This window comes from Pongo pygmaeus, chromosome 9 (genome assembly GCF_028885625.2).
Source record: "Pongo pygmaeus isolate AG05252 chromosome 9, NHGRI_mPonPyg2-v2.0_pri, whole genome shotgun sequence".
Taxonomy (NCBI): domain Eukaryota; kingdom Metazoa; phylum Chordata; class Mammalia; order Primates; family Hominidae; genus Pongo; species Pongo pygmaeus.
In genome coordinates, this window is record NC_072382.2 from 62,406,490 (window position 1) to 62,429,175 (window position 22,686).

A 22,686-nucleotide genomic window follows, 5' to 3' on the forward strand; every position below is an offset into this window, starting at 1 on the left:
AGTTACGTGGCATACATTCCTTTTTCTAGTTTCTCATGCAGAAGTTTGGAAAGTTTTTCTCAAAACAGAGCAAGTTAGCGCTAATGGTTTCAAGTCAGGGCTGGGAGTCAGCCTAGAAGAGCATGCTCAGAAGGCCATTTACACTTACCTGACCCCAGCCTGATGCTCTCCCCCGTCCAAAAGGGGTCAGTTAATTCCTATTACTAATGAATTAGCTCTTATACTTACTCAATAGACATATAAATTACTATAAATGTGCCTATAAATTAACAAGATATCATTCAACGTGGAGGAGAGCAGCTGGAACCTAATGATACCCTGGAGGTATCTTGCTTACTCTTTTTAGAAAACAGAAAAAAACCTGCCTCATTCCAGGTAATACATAAAAATAACACTTTAATACAAAGTGTTCATCCTGCCTGTATGCTTTCCCTAAAATGCTGTATGAGCAACTCAGAATTAAATAAAATTAGGACATAAGAATTAACAAGTACACCTGAAACAGACAGGAAGTGTAAGTAAGGACTGCTTCCTGTAATCCTAACCATACTGTTCCATGGGTAATTTTCAGAACATAAAAATACAATAAATACTATAATGGAAATATAGGGATTCATTTATTACTTTTTGGTTTACAAACAAAGGCACCCAATAATGCTTTTATTTACTTCTTATAAAAGATTCTCAATTTACATTTAAAACAAAAAACCCACAAAACAAAAAATCCCAAGTTAATTCCTACAGACAACACAAAAAAGGGGGAAAAGGAAATTCTTTTCCCTGCTTTCAAGCTTTATTACACAGGTTCAAAAATGATTATTTTATGCCATCCTTAAGTCAAAGAACATACTGCCAAGCTTCTCTGCACTAAGTCTTAGGACATGTTAATGTTGCCAAGTCAAATATAAATATAGTCTCAATGACATCACAATTTACAAATGCATATTCCAAGATTAAAACTGAATAGGGGAAAAAACCCCAAATGTTTTAGAATACAGTTTAATCAAATGAGTTAAATGAAATAAGAAACATTTAATTTAGTAGGCTATCCTGTTAAATAAGAAGTTTGTGTAGGAAATATCAAACAGAAGTAAAAATCACGTCTAGTAAATGACACAAATAATTTCTCAAATCTTTAAGTCTGACTTAAGTTCAAAGTCTAGTTGGTGGGGATTAACAATCTATATACTCTTTATACTAATCTTAGAACTTTAAATTCTAGAATGACAAACTAATTTATTCATTAGTTTTCTTTTGACAACAGAACTCTAAACACACAAAATTAATGCAGTGGCCTCAGCACCCTCCCAGTTAACATTTCTTTAAGCTAGATTACAAGAACAATAAAACCGTTCAGAAGACATACACTCCCTATGCACTTCATAGGCCTGCCCAAGTTGTCCCCAACTGTTTTGCAAGACACACAGACAATTCATCTGATTCTAAGTCTATTCGGCAGAAGTATAAAAATCATACAAATGTTAGCATGTTTTCAACACATTATGGAAATACATTTGGAGAGATGGAGTACTCAATGGATATTATGTGGGCCACTTTAAATAAAAGGCATCATTATCTATTCCATTTTCAGACATTGTCATGGTCTCTTATACCTTTATATAAGGTACAGTCCTAGACCACAGACTTTAGTATCACTCCAAAGAATATAGAGATATTTATATACATATTTCTTTTAAAATAATATTTAAAAGTTTTACTACAGAAAATCTGGCTTCAACATGGAAGCATTTTTCCTTTTCAAGATTATACACCTGCATGAAAGTAGGTGATTTCCTTTACATTTAGTTTTTCATAATAGCAAAATAAACTTTTTATACATTGCATTTAAATTGACAAAGTTAAGATGTAAAGCTCCATGTAACTTTTTGTATTGCGAACTGTTCTCTTTAAACATACTCCAGATACACTGCTGATTATTTAATACAGTACAACTTGATAAACTTAATTAGAAGTGTTATGCTGAACAATTTGTTAAATCAAATGTATGTTAAAACAGTAAGTAAACTATTATGATTAAAAGGGAATTTTAATGTATCATTAAACTATACATCAATTTTCTTGCTATTACTTGTTTCTATAATGCATTTCTTTCTAAAGCTAAAACCACATGCATAAAAAATAAATGATACCTTCAAACTCATTCAACAGTTTGCTACCTTATGTGGTATGTAAATAAAGTCCTTTATTTAATTTCATACACATTATCTTAAGCATTATTTTATTTTTCTTGAAGGAATTCATCTTTCAAGGTCAAAATTAGTATGTGTTTACACACGAGTACATTTTTTTAATGTTATTACTACCTGCAAATACATTCTTCCATAATAATGCACTTTCAGTTTTCATTGGAAAGATAGCACAAGCCTTTTAAAAGTCCTAGGAATAAAATTTATAAAGGGAGGAGAACACAAGTATGGTGAATCCCTCCCAACTCCCACTTCCATCAAAGTCTCAAGAAATCCTCCTGCTTCAAAACATAAACAATCTCACAAGATTTTTATTTGATCATAATGTGGACAAGAAAACTGTATTCCTATTCTTTTTGATACTAACAGTTTTACTGAATTTGTTTTCACTTTCTGTCAAAAAACACATATGTTGCTGATATGGATTCTCAAACCCATTTAGATTGAATAGGGTCATTAGAATAATATAGCCTTCTGATTTTAAAAGCAACTGATTGCTTATAGAAAAATGATATGCATCAGACATTTAATCAGAAAAAGAAAAATGAGAACATGTCTTTCATGTTTGATATAATTTAACTTACAGAATGAAGTGAAAATAGGTTGGTTATAATTTTAACAAAAATAAAACACACTTCAACTAATGAAAAAAACAAACGCTGAAGAATCAAATATCTACCAACTTAGCTAGTATTACTGTCCAAATAAATGTCTTCCATTGCACTGAACATTAGAATTAGAAATTCACCATATGTTAAGGCATATTTTAATTAATATGTTCCAGAATTGCACAGTTATACTGGTCAGTGTTCCTATTTCCCCACTGTTGTCCTTAGCACACCCCTTTCTTCTAGGGCTCAAAATATTAAGTCATGGTTTTGGTGGCTACTGTAGATTTGAGCTGGCATAACACAGTGTGTTCACTAAGTTTTATGAGCATAAACATTAAAATGTTACATAAAATATACCATAATTTACTTCACACTCCGATCTAAGATCGTTTAATGTCTTGACAAAAAGTGAGATGACTTAAGTGCATTTTACATTTTGTACATTTAGATCACCGTATGTATAGATGTTCTAATGCTGAATTCTTGGTCTTCAGTATCTCATAGTGCTGGATGCTCGGAAGTATGACAGAAACTTGTAACACAGACTAACCACAAAGTACCAGATATTTCTTGCCATTTGTGATCTTGCAATAAAAATGCGCCAGATGAGGATCACAAGGATAGTATTAAAACCATAACGTATATTCCGCAACCTGGAAAGCAAATCAAGAGATGTTAGACGGTACTTTCTAGAATAAAATATTGTTAGATGGCAGCTAATTAATACTGAGTTTTTAATCAAAGCTCAAATCCATATTAATTTGAAACTTATGATAGGCATTAAGTATACTGTAGGTAAAACAGATATGTACCTTGAATTACTAGAGCTTCCCATCTAATCTAAAAAGGTTCATTCATTACATACATCACAGTACAGAAAAAATACAGCAAACTTTTTTTTTGACATCTGTAGTTGCTTACAAGTTGTCAGACAAGTAACTTACTCTTTCAGTTACAGCTGACAGTCACAAGATCAAAGGCTAAGTGGACAAGCCCTCATCCAAGCATAAAACATGGCATTAACTTGATAAAGGAGGATCTTCCCTTTTCTCAAAGAGTAACAATATGTTACTCTCATGTTTCAGCTCATGTTTCAAAAAATTTTGATGTTTCTGATGGTGTTTGAAAGAAATACAAACCTTTAGATATGTAATAATGTTACATAAATTATACTGACTTCAGCAGGCAGTGCAAGATAGGACTGCAATGTAAGAAAAATGATGTAGAGAAAAGAGCTTCGAATATGGAGTCAAAGATCAATATTCTAGTTTGCTTTTCCACTCAATACAATATGGCTTAGGCAAATACAACTTTCCTAAGCCTCAATTTCCTCATCTATAGAACTGGCTGCCCTGCAAAATCTCATAGAGTTATGAGGCATGAGAGGGATAATAATGTGAAAGTCTTAAAAAGTGTCATAAAAATCATATTAAAAAGCACTACAAATATAAAAGATTACCATTAAAAATTATCTGCATCTTTGAATGATAGATTACCAGCGATTTTTCCTCTATTTTCTGAGTATTAAACCAGTGTGTTACTTGTATAAAGAGATAAAGATATAGCTCTATTTTATATAAGAAAAAATATTCTACGCCGAATAATGTATTCTCTTCTCTTCCTCCAAAGATTATTGAGGATTAAAATAAAAACACAAACCTTTAAAATAGATCATCTGAACTATCTTTCTTCTAATATCTTTATTTTAAGTAGCAATATAAAGAAAGATAATAGTAATTTCTGAAACTCAATTCCACCTGAACTTCATACTAAGAAAGATATAAACTGATGAAGACAGTTAAGTTTCAACAATCTTAGGCTAAAGTAATACTACCATAGTTCCAGTCCAAAGGTAAGTACTTTTCCTAAATATAACAGATTATTAGCAATATCTTTTATTCAATATACCAGTTTACCAAAAAAATTGTGGAGTATTTCATAAGGAAGACAAGAAGCAATCAAATCCATGCATCAAACTCACTTGTTCAGATGTTTTCTGGCTGCAGGGAGGCCAGACATTTCTTCGTTCAATACGTACTTCTTAGTTCCCAAGCAGTAGTTCTCTATATATTCTGCCCAATGTAACTGCCGTACATCAATATTGAAGGTCTACGTTAACAAAAAGATTACTGATTATTTTCTTGACTAATTTTTCTCACAACCAGTCAGAAATTCACACTTTTTCTAAAGGCCAGTTCCAAGTGACAAAATTACAAAATTCTTAAATACAGAATTAACTTCTGAAATCTTACCGCTAGTCACAGAAAAGTTTGTATTCCTAGTTCATACCATCCATTAAACATGGAAACATTTGAGAAGATAATCTGGAAACTAATGTCAGCATTTAAAGAGTAGGTTAAATATAAGAAGAAAAAAGCCTGTACCATTTTGCTAAACAAAGAAAAAAAAGACAAAATTATATTGTCCAAATAGATCTATGTATTCCTCACTACTTTATGCATGTACTGATACATTTCCAGTTCCTTTCTATCTGCAGTCTCTTCTCTCTTCCTGTACATCATGCCTACTGAACAGACTAATTTTCCTAGAGAATATTTCTGACATCAAGAGGCATTATGAAAACATCTCTGACATCAAGATATGTTATGAAAGCTGGCTAAGGAGTTTGGATAACAGTAATTGGATTATTTGATGAAAAGGATAGGTAAATCCAGAAAAGAAAGCCTTCAGAAATGTTATGGCAAAGTAAGAGGGCTATGCATTGCTCAGTGCTCCTTAGCATATAATAAGATAACTTTTTGGAGTTACAAAGATATTATTCAGTATATACCATCACTTATCTAAAAATAGCCAATTGTAGGAAGGGAAAGCTACTATAAAAAATTCAGTAAAATATAAAAATGCAGTAACTCTGCATTAAAATGAAGACTTATGAAACATTTTGAGAAGGTATATGTGTATGTTATTGGGAATCCCATAAGAACAGTTATTAAAAAAAAAAAATGGAAGAGAAGCAGTATCTGAGAAGACAATGCCTGGAAATTTTCCAAAAATAAGAAACCAAGTCACGAATTCAAAACACAAATACAACTCCCACTCCCCCCATCCCTGCCCCCACACACATCTAGGCATATGAGAGTCAGAAAAAGGTCCTATAGATTACCTCCAAAAGAACAACTATTAGACTGTAAGTTGACTTCTCAACAGAAACAGTGAAAGCCAAAAGACAGAGATGTTTTCCAAGTACTCAATGAAAATAACTCTATGCCAGTGTAAATATCCTTGAAAAACAAAGGGTGAAATAAAGATATTTCCAGAGAATAAAACCTGAGACAATCTGACATCAGCAGAAAACCCATGTTAGAGAAAGTAAACTTAAGGATATTCTTTAGGCAGAAGGAGAATGATTCTAGATTTATGTCTGGGGATGGAGGAAGAAATAAAGAGCAATAAAAGGACAGTTTACGCTGGTAAATCTGTATGAATATTTATTGCATAAGCCGCAATAAAAATACTGGCTTGTGTGGCTTGATATATATATAGAATTAAAACATGCATTATGGCCAAAACCGCAATTACTTTTGCACCAACCTAATAACAATAACATAACAATAACATAACATAACAATAACATAATAACATAACAATAACATAACAATAACAATAACATAATAACAATAACATAACATAACAACATAACAACATAACAATAACATAACATAATAACATAATAACAACATAATAACAATAACATAATAACAATAACATCCTTTACTATCAGAGAAGGATAAAGTATCAATTTATATTAGACCTTGCTAAATTAAAGGACATTGTAATCTCTAGAGTAACCTACTAAACCAAAAAGGAACATAATTCTATGCAACACATATAGATGGGAAAATATTAAATTATTCAAAATATAATCTAAAGGGCGGCAAAAAAAAAAGAAAAAACTTAAAACCAGAGTGACAAATACAAAGCACTACTAGTCAGACTAAATCTAAAATGACAGGAATTACATAGGGGTTAAGTTCTCCAATTAAAGGTCAAAAATTGTCAGACTGAAAATAAAAACTAACAACTATATGCTGCTTAGAACTAACTATATGCTGCTTACAAAAGACATATCTAAAAGGTAAGATACAAAATGATTGAAAATAAAAGAATGGAGAAACATACACCATATAGTTCTACCAGCAATATGTAAGGATGCTGATTTGTCCAGGGACTCACCAGAGTACATTGTCCAAGTCTGCATTTTTGTAAATTTGATAAATAGTAAATAATATCCCAGTCTAACTTTAGTCTGCATTTCCACTGAGTAAAGCCAAGTATCTTTTCAAATACTTGGGAATCATTTTCTGTAAACTGTTCATCTCTCTAATCTACTTTCCAATAGGATTAATTACTTTTCTTTTTTACTATTTTAAAATAAGCATTTTATGTACTAGGGAATATATACTAAAATCATTTTGTTATACCACTATATATCACCTATGTGGCTAAAATTAAAAATCAAAATTAAAAGGCCAAGTGTTATGGAGGACGTGGATTAACAGGAACTCTCATACACTGTCCTTTGGAATGTAAACTGATACAACCACTTTCGAAAACTGCCATTACCTGCTAAACTGAACATATGAATGCCCTATGCTATCCTATTTCTAGGTATATACCCTACACAAATGTGTACATATAGACATAAAGAATGTTCATAGGATAATTATTCCTAATAGCCAGAAACTGGAAATAACTCAAATGTCTTATCAACGGAAGAATGAAAAAATACTGTATAATACATTTATGTAAAGTCAAAAACAGGTAAAACTAATATTTAGTGCTAGAATTCAAGAGTTGTTCCCTCTGGGAAGACAGAGGAGGTAGTGATTAGGTGCATTAGTCTATTCTCGCAACCCTACAAAGAACTACCTGAGAATGGGTAATTTGTAAAGATAAAAAGGTTTAATTGGCTCACGGTTCTGCAGGCAGTACAGGCTTCTGCTTCTGTACCCACCTGTGCCTCTTGGGCACTTTTAATATGGCTAGTCCAAACTGAGACATGCAGTGGAGTATAAAATACACTCTGGGTTTTGAAGGCTTAGTATGAAAAAATAGAAAGTAAAATATCCTTTAAATAATTTTTAGGTTTTTGATATGTTCAAACAATATTTTTGATTATATATTAGGTTAAATAAAACATTATGAAAATTAAAAAGTAAGTGGGAAGAGAAAGGAAGCTGGCACTGGATGAAAAAAGAAACTCTTGAGAAACTGTAATGAACCAAATCTACAGTCTTTTTTTTTTTATTGAGGCAGAGTCTCGTTCTGTTGCCCAGGCTGGAGTGCAGTGACACAATCTCGGCTCCCTGCAACCTCTGCCTCCTAGGCTCAATCCATCCTCCCACCTCAGCCTCCCAAGTAGTTGGGACTACAGGCATGCGCCACCACGCCTGGCTAATTTTTTTTTTTTTTTCTTGTAGAGAGAGGGTCTCACTTTGTTGCCCAGCCTGGTCTTGAACTACTGAGCTCAAGTTATCCGCTGGCCTCCCAAAGTGCTGGGATTACAGGTGTGAGCCACCACGCCTGGCCCCTACTGTCTATTTAAGGCCTACATTAATCTGAGTTGTGCTAAAAACCTAATCAGATATTTTAAAGGGGCCCTGGCTTATAAATGCCAGCTAGCTAATTAACTAGGCTACTGGTAGAAGCAAAGGCAAATCCTTATCAGAAAACTGCAATTTCAATCCTGGCCTCAAATTCTCACAGAAATCCTCAAAGAATATAAATTTATAGTCAAACAAATTTTTTTTTTAAAATTAGGTGCCATGGGTGAGACCTAGCTCAAGCAATAGATGGCAGAATCAGATGCTGCAAATCATCTGGAAGTTTAAATTATCAGAAGCAGAATGTAAAACAATTATATTTAATATGTTTCAAGAAAAAATTCTAGAGACTGTTTAAGAAACATTTATAAGATCTGAAAAATAAATTATACTTTCTAAAACTGAAAATAAAACAACTAAAACTCTAAATTCAATTGCATAGTTTAGACACAGCTGGCAGACTGTCACAGAATCTTAAATTATCTAGAGTTTAGCCCAGAAACACAGAGATACAAAATATGAAATTAAGATTAAAAGATTTGGAGGACAGAATAATCTAACATACACTAGGAATTTTGGAAGACGATATAAGAATAGTGAAGAGGCAATATTTGAAGAAACACTGGCTAAGTATTTCTCTGAATTGCTTAGACACCAAACCTCAGATTCAGAAAGCCCAATCCACTCTAGGTAAATTTTTCAAAATTACACCCACTTTCATAGTGAAACTGCCAAGCGGCAAACATAAAGAGAAAATGGAAGACGAGCCAGGAATAACAGATCACCTATAAAGCAAGAGCCAACTACCGACTTTTCAACAGCAAAAACGTAGACAGAATATAAATAAAAAAGTGGTTTTTTTTTTTTGAGAGACTCTCACTCTATTGTTCAAGCTGGAGTGCAATGACGTGATCACATCTCACTGCAGCCTTGACCTCCTGGGCTCAAGTGATCCTCCCACCTCAGCCTCCTGAGTAGCTGGGACTACAGGCACATACCACCATGCCTGTCTCATTTTTTTTTTAATTTTTGTGGAGATGGGTCTTGCTATGTTGCCCAGGCTGGTCTCGAACTCCTGGCCTCAAGCCATCCTTCCACCTCAGCCTCCAAAGTATTGGGATACAGGCATGAGCTACTATGCCCAGCAAAAAAGTTCTTTAACGTGCTGAAATCATGTTCCAAAACCAAGGGTGAAACAACACACATATCAGACAATCAAAAACTCAGAATTCACTACAGAACGGATTCCCTAGTAAAATATATTCTAGGTATGCTGAATATATTTCAGGCAGAAAGAAGATCATAAGGAGAAAATCTGAAAGCACAGACACTGGCATACATATATACATTTTATATACATATATACATATATGTGTGTGTGTGTGTGTGTGTGTGTATATATATAGAGAGAGAGAGAGAGGGAGAAATCTAAATAAAAACTAAATGAACAAAAGAGTATCTCAACATGGGGTTTAAATAGAGAACTGCGCCAGGTGTGGTGGCTCATGCCTGTAATCCCAGCACTTGGGGAGGCTGAGGAGAGCAGATCACCTGAGGTCAGGAGTTCCAGACCAGCCTGGCTAACATGGTGAAACCCCGTCTCTACTAAAAATACAAAAATTAGCTGGGTGTGGTGGCATGTGCCTGTAATCCCAGCCCTTGGGAGGCTGAGGCAGGAGAATCGCTTGAACCTGGGAGGCAGAGGTTGCAGTGAGCCAAGATTGTGCCATTGCACTCTAGCCTGGGCACAGAATGAAACTCCATCTCAAAAAAAAAAAAAAAAAAAAAAGGAAAAAGGAAAAAGAAAAAAAATTAGAGAACTGAAGTAATGTATTAATACAACCATTTTAAGTGAGTGGGAGTGGTAATCACAACTAAAACATTTTAAGGTTCTAAATATTATTAAGAAGGAGGCTATAAATATTGCTTAACTTAGTCTGTGTTAGATATACATGTTAAAACATCTAGAGTAAGCTCAAAAAGAACATACGCAAAGAATTTAAGTTCCAAATCAACAAAGGGCAAAATGTGGAATAACAAAAAGTAAAAGAGTTTATAAAAAACAATTTCTTAAAGAAGCTTTTTCTCAAAACTCAAGAGAAAACAAAGTGTTTGAAAGAAAAACACATAAAGATAAAATTCTCTCTGAAACCAACATTAAGGGAAAAAAAGAAATTTCAATCATGCTTTGAAAATACCTTTGCCACTCTAAAATACTTACACTAGAAATGTTAAGATACAGCAATTTTATTTCACCACTAACAATTATGACTAAAGCTTTATGAGAGACTATAAATAATGGCTTACTTGTTGCATAACAGCTGTGGAAAATATTTCTCAGGTTGCCAATAGTTCTGTAATTAGTATGCTACGTATTTTCTAATATGAAACAGAAAATACTTGCTTGCCTTTTTATCTTCAGGGTTTAGTTGATTCATTAACATATTGACATTGTCAGTATTCCAAACCCAAGAATTACTTGTGAAATATTCAAGAAACACCATAGCTTTGTGAAGACGAGTTATTGTTTTCATCATCCTGTATTGTAAGAAAAATTGACAGATTCATATTTTGTATAGATTAGGAAAAATCCTATCACCACCCAGGGTGCAAGTTTCCCCCTATAATATAGACATTAGTATTAAAATTATAACATTTAATCATTAAGTGTACCAAATCAGCAGAGAATAAGACTATTTCTGCATCTTGGATGAACAATTTATAAATCCAAAAGGAAAACAAATTTTTTTTGAAAGCAGCAGCAAATGCATTTAATACCACCTAAACAGAGTTCTGCTGATATACAGAACTAATTCTCAAAGGGTATACAATACTCTTAAATTTTCTACATAAAATACTAAACAAATGAATGGATTCAATTAATATTTCCTTGCTTTCTATTCCTTAAACTACATTTTAATTCACAGCTGCATTTACTAAGATTTCCTGTGAATTCATAACATACTGTTATATTTATATTCCAACTCTTCACTGCTGAAGCAAAGAATACACACATATTCGTTTGCCACATAGTCAACTCTATTCATTTAAAAAAACAAAACAACTTTTCTTTAACAATGATTGGCGCCACTCTTTATCATCTGGATGTGCTGTGAAATCAATGCCTCATGCTGAAAACTATCTGAAATAGATATCCACTCACCTCTCCATACCCCACCAATACTCATCCTTACAGAAATAAAGGAGTGTGACACTCTTTTTAATGTGTCTTTAAAGAAAGAGTGTGATTCTTTGTTTTTAAAAGTACAAGGAGCTTTAATCTTTAAATCTGTCATTTTATATATCATGGCTCACTGTAAGTCATTGATATCATACACTAACTTGAGCAGTAACATCTATACAATAATATTTATGATAAGTAGGGAAAGGGAAGAAAGAACTTTTTGAAACAAAACAAACACCAAAAAAATCCCAACTTCTGTGAACAGAAAAATAATTTGTGGAGAAGTACTTTTTAAAGATTTCATTTATATTATAATAATGATTAGGATTATATGTATCATATAGTTTAGACAGTCTCAAAATTAGGGGTTTTAGAAATGGGAGGGGCATGGAGGGAAATTACATTAGAAATAAGGAGAAAAAAATCAAAAAGTATCATTAGCTAAGCAATTCTGATAACACATTCAATACATTTAGAAATATACTCTGAATCCAGAATACTGGAAGAAAATGAAGCAATATAAACTATGTAAACAAAAACTATATTTCATCCAATAAAGTAATTTCAAAATAAAATCTCAAACACAAAACCAATTATCAAGCATCGAAGACAATTTCTGGACAGGGATAGTTCTGTAGATAAAAAGCATCTGAGGGGGAAAAACACATGCTGCTCTTAGAAAAGATTAGGTGATTAGTTTTTTCTAAACAAAAAGATACAACAAGTTTGTCACTAAATCAATACATACTATCACGCCATTTTAGCATACTTAAGTCTCTCACACATACACAGCTAACACGGTTTTCCTATATATACCTTGTTAAAAAGTTTTTCTTAACTCTTGTTCACTGATAATTCTCTTACCTAATCTTATCTTCAGATTCATTCGAGTAACACAATCACCCTAACATCAATCAGTAATTCAGCCATTCAAAAAACAATTGCAATAAAAAATTGGGGAGGGGGAAGAAATTTGAAAGGCCATATATTTGTGTGTGAAATTTATAGAATATTTATCATGCAACAAAAATACTGGATTGAAAACTATTGGGGAATAAGAAATGTAAAACTTTTGCACCATCACTCCTTGGTTAAACACACCTTAGAACAGATGTTTATGACTACATTGCCAGGTATGTTCTGAATATGTTTTTATTCTTTATTATGGCAACTTAAAAAAAATAATCACAATCCTTTAGAGTAAGGCAAGATCTTAATGATTATCTAGTCCAGGGTTTCTCAACCTTGGCAATATAAATATTGTGGGTCTGATCATTCTCTCATGTGGAGGGTTATCTTGCATGCTATAAGATGCTTGTCACCATCCCTGGCCTCTAGGTGCTGGTAGCAGCCCTCCCCCAGTTGTGATAACTAAAAATACCTGCAAACGTTGTCAAATGTCTCCAGTTGAGAAGCACACAGATTAAAAATAGATATCTGGTTTAGAGAAGTTAAGCTAGATAAAGTTATGCTAGTTAACCAAAACATAGATCATGGAGCCATTTTTAAAAAAATGTCAGGTCAGATGCTTATCTAGCTCACATTCAGAATTATTACATAAACGAGTAAACTGGATGAAATGAATGACATCACTGACATCAGTTTAATGTAGAATTAGACATCATAGTAAGGCCCCAATATAAGGCGTAAAGTCTATTACTGTGCTCAATACATTTCTGAACAAATGAAATAATATAAATTATAAGACTTTGTATTTAACATTTATAAAATTGTCTAAGTAAAAAAACCTTTATATTCCTTGTTGCATTCAGATTATAAGCTCCCGGAGGTCAAGAATCTGTCCTGCTTTGATACTTAGAAAGCCTCACACGGCACAAACCTCAGGTAAGAAGACTGTTTCCTTAACGTTTCCTATTTAGGAAAGATATTAATTTCCAAAGGTGCCTATGATATTATCTCCCATCCTACGTGCCCACCTACAATACAATGTCACCTTGACTGTCTTCTCAATGAGAGTTGAAAATAACTTAGAAACAACAGAATAGGTGGAAGTGACACGATGTGACTTCCGAGGCTAGGTCAGAAAAGGTGTAGAGGTTTGTCTTGCTCACTGAATACTCACCCTTGAAGCCTTCAGTCACTGTGTACGCTGTCCAACTCCCCCTGAGGCTGCCATACTGCGAGGAAGCTCAAACTAGTCCATATGGAGAGGCCACATGGAGAGGGTCTGACACTACTGGAGAGAGAGAGATGCCCAGCCACCCCAGCTACTCTGTCCCCTTCCCCCCTTTACCACTCCCTCCACAGCAAAGCTGCTCCAGTCCCTGTCTGACTAAAATCATTTGAAAGATCCTGAGCCATTACCATCAAGCTAACCCTTCTAGAATTCCTGACCCACAGATATTGTGACACACAAATAAAATGATTGCTTTATGACACTAAGTTTGAGGTGACTTGTTATGTAAAACAGATTAACAAATCTCAACACAGATCTCAACACTGGGAGGGGCTGCTATAATAAAAACCTAAAACGTGGTATTGGCTTCAGGGTCAAGTGGCAAACAAAATCTGTAAGGCCTGTGAGGTGATCAGTAGTGAAATGTGAAAGGACCAGGAAAACATTATTAATGGAAGCCTTAAAGGGTTTTAAGAAAGCTGTTGGTGAGGGCTTGAAGTGAGGACAACAAACTGTCACCTCTGGTTATATGGAATATAGAAAGAGTACTAATGAACTCAATGATCTAGCTGAAATTTGCTGAAAGAGGGCAAAAGAGGACAAAGATGATCTTAAAAAAATGAACTATTTGAGTGGAATTTGGAGGAAATGTAAAATGTCAGCCAGGAATTCTTTAAGAAACAGTTTCTGAGCATAGCAGGGTAGGGGAAGATGAATCCTTTGCTAAGACTTTAGAAAGACCTAGGCAGTGCCTTCTAGAACTTTCAGACAGACAAAAGGCACTCTCCAGATCTTAAAGAAATGTGTAACAGAAACTCTTATTGTTCAAAAGGCAGGATCTAAGAGGCAAGCATCTAAGATCTAAAAGTGTTATCCCATAGCAACCTCACAGGGGACCCAAGATAGAGAAGGGCTTGTGTCAAAGAGACTTATGGGTATGGCTTTCATCTAATAGGCTGGATTCCTTGAAAACAGATACACCGGAAACTCACACAATTTTTAAGCAATCATGTCAGATTACATGTAAAGGGAGAGACAAAAAAAAAAAAAAGAAGAGACTGCTATATCAAGGGTCAGCAAACCAGGGCCTATATACCAAATCCAGCCCACTACCTGTTTTTGTAAATAAAGTTTTACTGGAACACAGTCATGTTCATTCATTTGCCTATTGTCTACGTGGCTGCTTTCATTTTTAACAGCAAAGATGAGTAGCTTCAACAAAAACCGCATGTCCTGCTAAACCTAAAATATTTACTATATCGCCCTAATTTATAAGAAAAGCTTGCCAGTTCCTGCCCCGATCCCCTAACCTTTCACGGGCACGAAGCAGGATAAGAAGGCTACTTGGTTGCACACAGAGCCCACAGGCCAGTTTTTACACATAAGGAAGGATGACTCAGAGGGCAGAGCCAAGAACCTCAGAGAACTCCCAGAGAATAAGACTGAGCTCCTAATCAAGAAATCATCAACACTATCTGACTGGAATTCAGAAATGTTATAGACCAGTGTTTGCTGGGTGCCTCCCAATTTCTCTCTTTTTGAATAAAACTGTCTAAAGCCATTATCCTATGCTTACCATCATTTATGATGGGCGTATGGGCAGTCAGTAACTCATTGCTTTAGTTCACAGATCAATTATTGAGGAACTATACTTGAGGAGCTATACTGACAAAATCACTCCTAAAGAGCCTCATCCGCCAATTGACCAGATTTAGATGACAAAACCCTGGCTTCCAGCTGATGCCACAGGGATCTGGGGCGGTGGCGGGGGTGGGGAGGCGTGAGGGGGAAGGCAGGATGAGGGGGGAAGAAGCAACTGTCCTTTCCATGTAGAAGAAATATGAACTGTTTTGGCCAGAAGGTTGACTATAGCAGATTGTCCTTTCCAAAAATGATGGCAACAATACCCTTCATTTTGACCACTTTCTAAATCCCCTTACTTGGACACAGGGTGGGGAATATCACACACTGGGGGCCTGTCGTGGGGTGGGAGGAGGGGGGAGGGATACCATTAGGAGAAATACCTAATGTAAATGACAAGTTAATGGGTGCAGCACACCAACATGGCACAAGTATACATATGTAACAAATCTGCACGTTGTGCACACGTACCCTAGAACTTAAAGTATTTAAAAAAAATTGTGCTATGTCAGGCACCAAAATAAAATTATGAACATATGAAAAAAAATTTAAGATTTGTAACTCGTGACTAGAAGAATGAGGCAAAAGTGATGCTGCATGACTTCTATGGGTAGCTCAGAAAAGGCAACGCAGCTTCCACCTTACTTGCTAAAAGACTTCCCCCTTGAAGCCATCAGCTGCTATATAAGAAGTCTAATTCCCCTAAGGCTATCATTAATCCTTGCAAAGAACTATATGAAGAGATCCTTATGACACGACAAAGAGTAACATCACTCCCCTTGCTGTTCCATTGCCTCTCTGCCCACCTGCCTCTTTCATCTGATCACAAACACATGAAAGACTCCAAGCCAAAACTGCCCAGTGGATTCTTTCTCAAATTCCTGATCCTGACAGAAATAATTGAAAGAAATAATAAAATGACTGTTGCTGTTTTAGCTTCTAAGTTTGAGATGATTTGTTATGCAGCAACATCTCCTCTGAAGCATTTAGTAAACCAGCTATTCACTTATTTTTTAAAAATTTTACTAAGTCCCCTTTCTTTGGGTAAGGCAATGTGATATATTTAACCTGTTTTTTTTTTTTGACCCAGTTTTTACTTTTCTGCCCTAAATTATAACAATCTTATTAATATAAAGAAAGCATGCACTGCCACCATTCATGAATTTACATCTGCTTTTTAGCCATGAAAGAATGCTTCCAATGACAAGTATTGCATTTTGCAAATCATTCTAGAAAAGTCTGAAAATATTTCTTTACCTGCTCTAAAGTTGTTCAACACCTCTCACATATTTCAATTAGCTAACATATAGGGTTAGAAACATCATGGAAAAGTGAATCCACAGACAATACCTACAAGGAACTCAGATCCTGATACACTGTAACTGGCAGATACCTCACTTTTATTTTTTGAGCAGTTGATGGAAGTTCTGGGATCAGCATCTTCTTTATACAAAAATACTCAAATCCTGAACTCTCCAATCAACGACTCCACTGTAATGCCAATGTAGTTTAAAAAAATTAAGTATTTTAATAGTATATTCCACTGTAATTGTGTGGTAAAGACAGTAGGAGATCTTTAAGTTTGTGGGATTTCACCAAAACCAAAAAGAAAGGCTATAACAACTATAAGAAAACAAAGTTTTCCATTTATTATTAACTTTTTTTTCATAACTATGCCATTCCCAACCTGGAAAATTAGTCAAAAACTGAAATAACCATATTATAAGCTGAATGGGCAGCTGAGATATTTCAAGTAATTTCCTAGAAGCATCCTATATTTTTCACATAAAACTGCACCATCCATTTAAAGCAAAACTTTTGCCCTTAATCCCCTATACAAACTCATCCCTAGGTTTTTAAGAGGGAGAGAAGGGCTCAATTTCAGCTTATAATAACAATGACAACCATGATGTAAGACATTTCCTATATTATGGAATTTTGGAGGATGAACGACCAATACGATGTGATCCATAGTTAGTGTCCCCAAAGATCTCCAACTTCTAAGAAATGTTCTAGCATTCTGATTGTGATTAATCAGGTGAGTAAATCTAAAGGTAAAGCTCATGCTAGTGATTTTTTCATCTCTCCAGCAAGCTTCCACCACCTTACCAATACATAGTGTATTTACTGCTATTCTTCTTACCGCGGTTTCTGACCTGTCAACATGAGTGCAATCGAGCAATAATGCAGACACTCTATGGCTGACACCCTTCCGATAATGATGCGATAGGCTGCTGGAATTAAACTTAAAACTGGGGCACCTGAATACTTGGTTTAAAGGATTCATCTTGAAGGAATGACTTACATAATATCCTGTAGGAAAAATAAGCGTCAAAGCAATTTAAATATTGTTATTCAGAAAGAAACCTAAAGTAAGACCTAGAATTCAATACATGACAATAACTTATCCAAACTTTAAACAAATTAGAGTGACTTACAACACTACCTTTGCTTTTCTGACAAAGTCTTAAATTCAAGAGTCTTCTCATTCACAAAAGGCTACTAAGCCTTATCATAAGCATAAACAAATACAGAGTTAATATGCATTTTAGTGTAAGCATGGGTTGTTTAACAGAGGAACAGATAAGACAGAGCTAGTCACCATTACCTTGGGCTTCTTCCAGTCATCCTGAGGTAGATATCATACAGGAATGCTGGGGCCTTATGGCTTACAGCAATCCAGTAATGATATAAAAGATGATTGGAGGTTAGATTTACATTGGGCCGTCTGAAGGCCTGTTCGAGAGGATTCCTCTTGAAAGTGGAAATTACATGGTACTCTGAAGAAGAAAAGTTGTGTAACAGCTTTGATAATAACCATGTAATGAAGTTTTGAAAAAAAAAATCATGTTTTTACAATGCAAAATATTTTACCAAAGATGTCAGAGTTCGTACATTTAAAAAACAAACTTTTCTACTCTCTAGTAGCTAACAGAATATGGTTATTAGACTGCTAAACTCAAGTGGTTTTAAAACTGCCGCTATTTATGAATTTTAGATGAATGAATTTTTGCTAAAATTTGCTCTTAAAATCCTTTTAATGGTTTACCTATGTCAGTTTACAGTGTCACTTTCTATATTTCACCTCTCATGATAGCTTCTTCCTTTCTGTTCCTCTTTCCAGACTCTTATTACTGTACTTACTTAAAAAAGAAAAGGAAAATAATCATCCTTTGCTTAAGATGCTCAAATTAACATACATTAACAGGCTTAAAACAACCCAAAATTAACTTCTGTTGTAATTTATATAGGCTATGTAATGTCAACACAATCAAACCTAGTATCATCTATATTAATACTTTACTGGAAATGTATATTGAGATAGTCACTAAAATATAATGCTCAATTTCAGCTTTTACTAAACTTTACAACACAATAAAAGATTACAAAAAAACCTAACTCATTAAAAATGTTCAAATATTCTTAAAAGAATACTGAAAATAATTATCATAAAGTTAAAATCACCTTAGATTTTATCTTTTTCTTATATGCTCTAATGGTCAATTTTACACTGAAATAAAAATGCCACAGAAAAATCCTAGGACAAATGTCATAAAAAATTTACATTGAAATCAAAATTGTTCTGCAGGGGTAATTAATCAATTAGAGGTTAAATAAGACCTATCACTAAATCAATGCCAAAAAAATTTTACTTTAAATTTGAACTCATCAACCAATAATTTAAAAATGATTCAATTTCAATGGGTTTTAACTATTCCTATTTAAGTTATACTATTCCTATAGAACTAGGAACATGTATATCTGCTGTGAATCTGTGAATTTAAATAGATTAAAGGTTAATAGAAAATATTTTGGCAAACTGTATCCTACTTCCTAACTCCTTCATTTATTACTCTGGGTACCACTTGATATACCACCTCTTGTAAGAAGTGATACTGCCTATGGATAGGCAACATCAAGACTGAGGGTGCTCACAAGGGAGAAAAAAAGCACTGTTCCCATGCCATAGGTATCTACGAGGGCTACTGCAGATGGCAGCAGAAAAACAGCAAGGCTTAGACGAGGGTAGGGTGGGTGGGTAAGAATAGACAGCAGGATATTTTTAAATTTGTGAAACATTATTAAGGACCACAAGGTAGTACTGGTAGATAATACTTCTAAGATGACAATTAAGAACAAATTGGTAACTCAGTGGCCTTAATGCCTCACAGGTATTCTAACATTAAAACTTCAGGGAACTTGGTTCTTTAAGATTTATTCTAACATTCAAAAACACAGGTAAAATCATACCAACTTCACCCCAGTGGAAAGGATTAGTGCTGCCTGTTGTACAATTATACACCATGATGTTTCTTGGTCTGCAAAGACAAAGATGAAACCAATTAATCATAATAAGAGGCCAAACATATCCAATATAAATCCTACAAAGTATTCAAGAAGACATGAGGACGATGGGCACCTTTTCTATACTAATTATTTTTTTTAAATTATCCTTAAAGGATTAGTTTTTACTTTAATGACTATTTACAACTACCCTTTCTTCTTCCACTACCAAAAATAATTACTTATTTTAAAAAATACAGACTTTTTTTTCTTTCACATTTTTCCTCCTTATATTAGCAGGAATGTCTATTTTTAAACACGAGGAGAACAACAACCTCATCTCTTCTTGTCTCATTTTCAGGGGTAGCTGAAAAAAAATTATGAACTAAGTTTCCTTTTGCCAGAAACAACATATTCATATAATCCTATCTCTCTTTTTTTTAGGACAGAAAATACTGATTATCAAAAATTAGGGTAGTTTACTACCTAGTAAAAAAAAGTTATTGGGAAGTTTAAAGTTTAACTGTTACCTGTAAATGCTACTATTATCTTTTAAAGGAAAGATGTTCACGAGCTGATTAAAGCTGCTCTGGTGTACCATGTTTAATATATGTAAACCATATTCTGTGAATTTCAGGTCTTTATATATACACCAAGTTTTTTTTTTTCATTTTTAACCTCTAGTGAACTTGTCTATCCTGTAAGTAATACATGAGCATTAACATTAATTCTTCATTACTACTGATGGGAGCACTTGCTATTATTGTCTGTGATAATACCAACTTGCAGTTGGCAGTGATATTGCCTAAATATTGGTTTGGCAATATCTGGATAGAGGGATTAATTAACATTACTCAATAGCTATGTCTTCCCTTTTCAGTTACTATATATTTAATAAGCGACATTGTCACCTCATATACCTATTAACTCCGGAATACCAGGCTGCCGCAAGACTCATGTTGACAACTACATCTACAGGAACAAGATCTGCAAGGGCATTGTTGGAGGCACGTATTGTTCGAAGAATTCCTTTCCCTGCCTTTGTTGAAATTAAAAACAACACCTTAAGATATATAAGCCATTGTGTATATATATTTAAAGATATACAAAAAGAAAAATGTATAGAATATTAAATAAATCAAAAGGTTTACTTACCGCAATAAAGAGACCACTTGGTCCATTAAAGTTATCAATCCATCCCTAATACCAAAAATTTTAAAAGGGGGAGAAGCTTAGAAACATTATGAAGCTAGAGATTTATTATTTGAACTCTACAACCCCAAATATATACTTGGTAGCTGTCTTCTAAAAACTAAAAAACAGACTAGATTCAGGCCAGACTATTTCTACCAGTCCCAAACAGAAACAGTCTTCCTCTGAGATCAGAAATGATTGAGTAAAATCATTTTCAAAGGGCTACCTACTACTCTTCCATTAACTCTCTGCAAAGAGAAATTTATAGAAGAGGGTTTATATTGTTGAATATTTTCGCAAAATTAAGCTTGTTCAAGTTTGATTTTATGCTATTTACTAATTCAGTATCCTGAGATTAGGGAAAATGGTAAATCCTCCTCAAAATTATGAATAAAACAGAGAAAAATAGAATAATTGTCAAAGCAACAAGAGATGCTATCACTTATTACCATTACACAGACCTAGGTTTTGCCTAAATCAATTGACCCAACTGGTTTATATTTCTGCTTTCTCTCATTCCAGGCATTCACAAATACCCTAACACCCTGTCCCTTTTTTACTTTGTGATCTACAGAGGAAGGGGTCTACCTCTTGGAAGGTCTGCCTCTTTTTGGTACTAAGAAACAAACCAAATCTCCTCTGACTTGAGAAAATGTCACAGCTTTTAATTTCCAATTAGGATTTTTAAAATGTTGATCTACATTTCTATATACCCAGCATCACATTATAGAAATGAAAGTAACAATAAAATTAACTCTATGAACACAAAACAGCTTTGCTATGGTAATTCACCTTTAGTAAATAATACCTGTTCTTAAAGAACTGCCAGCTCTTTTTATATAGACTTACAACTTAAAATTCTCAACTCCAGTTATTTATAAAGGTTTCTAACAACTTACCGGAAAAGGTTCTTTCCAACTGGCACCAACAATCGATGGCCTTACAATTGCCACATTTAGTTTTGCTCCTTCTTGTTGTACAACATATTCTGCCAATGCTTTTGTGTATATGTATGTATTAGGTCTGTCTCCTATCAATTTTGGCGTGATATCATTTACTAGGCCATCATCCATCCACCTGGTAAAGAAATTGCATACAAATATATTTCCAGATATTTTACTATAAAATAAAAAGCTACTTAATTGAACTTTGCACATTCAAACATATCTGTTGTTCTGACTCAAATCATTTGACAACTTTTACTGAAAAATGGAACTTCGTCTTATTTTTCTTAAACATCAACTACAGGTCCACAATCCCTTATCTGCAATTTCTGTATCCAAAAAGATCTGAAAACTAAGAGTTCTTTCATAAATCATACAGGGGATAGCAAAATCTGATCTACACTGACTTATGGTCTATTTTTGATACAACTTAGTTTAAACATTCATATATTTTATATGTATTTGATCAGGTATACTAACCCAGATCAAGTTGAAGTTTTTTCTTATTACACAGTACGTAAATTATATTCCCTCTCTAAAGTCCGAATAAATTCCAAAATATATCTGAAACCTTCTGGAAGTTTGAAGGTTAGGAAATACGGATCTGTATATAACCCAATGAAGTAACATGTTAATTATATACAGTTACAATTAACATACATTTATAATGAACATAAAAGGCATAAAAGGCCTAGTATTTAAGGTGCAGCACTGCAAATCATATGCTCTAATGAGATAAACAAATACTATGATGAACAATAAAAATAAATTGAAGCATGCTATAAAAATTCAATTAGCCACCTACTATGAAATAAAAAAATTACTCCCATCCTCTTTGAAGAAATGGTCTACTCTGTTCATCTGTAAAAGGAGGGCGATATACTAGGTGGTGTCCATGGTTTTTCCTAAACTTCTCATTC

General features: G+C 34.0%; 1 protein-coding gene across 2 annotated transcripts in view; it reads right to left on the minus strand.

Moving 5' to 3' along the window:
- Nucleotides 1-593: 593 nt before the first annotated feature.
- Nucleotides 594-22,686, minus strand: part of FAR1 (fatty acyl-CoA reductase 1) — a 63,540-nt gene continuing 41,447 nt past the window's right edge. Inside the window, exons 5-12 of one of the 2 annotated variants that reach the window (XM_054438042.2) lie at nt 21,722-21,899; nt 20,784-20,828; nt 20,549-20,667; nt 19,596-19,663; nt 17,953-18,124; nt 10,791-10,920; nt 4,800-4,927; nt 594-3,471 (exon numbers count right to left, since the gene is read on the minus strand). In XM_054438042.2, the coding sequence (XP_054294017.1) occupies nt 3,309-3,471; nt 4,800-4,927; nt 10,791-10,920; nt 17,953-18,124; nt 19,596-19,663; nt 20,549-20,667; nt 20,784-20,828; nt 21,722-21,899 (1,003 nt within the window). In that variant the 3' untranslated portion in view covers nt 594-3,308. Of the gene's footprint in view, nt 3,472-4,799; nt 4,928-10,790; nt 10,921-17,952; nt 18,125-19,595; nt 19,664-20,539; nt 20,668-20,783; nt 20,829-21,721; nt 21,900-22,686 lie in introns of both variants that reach the window. The other variant, XM_054438041.2, reaches the window with a different exon arrangement.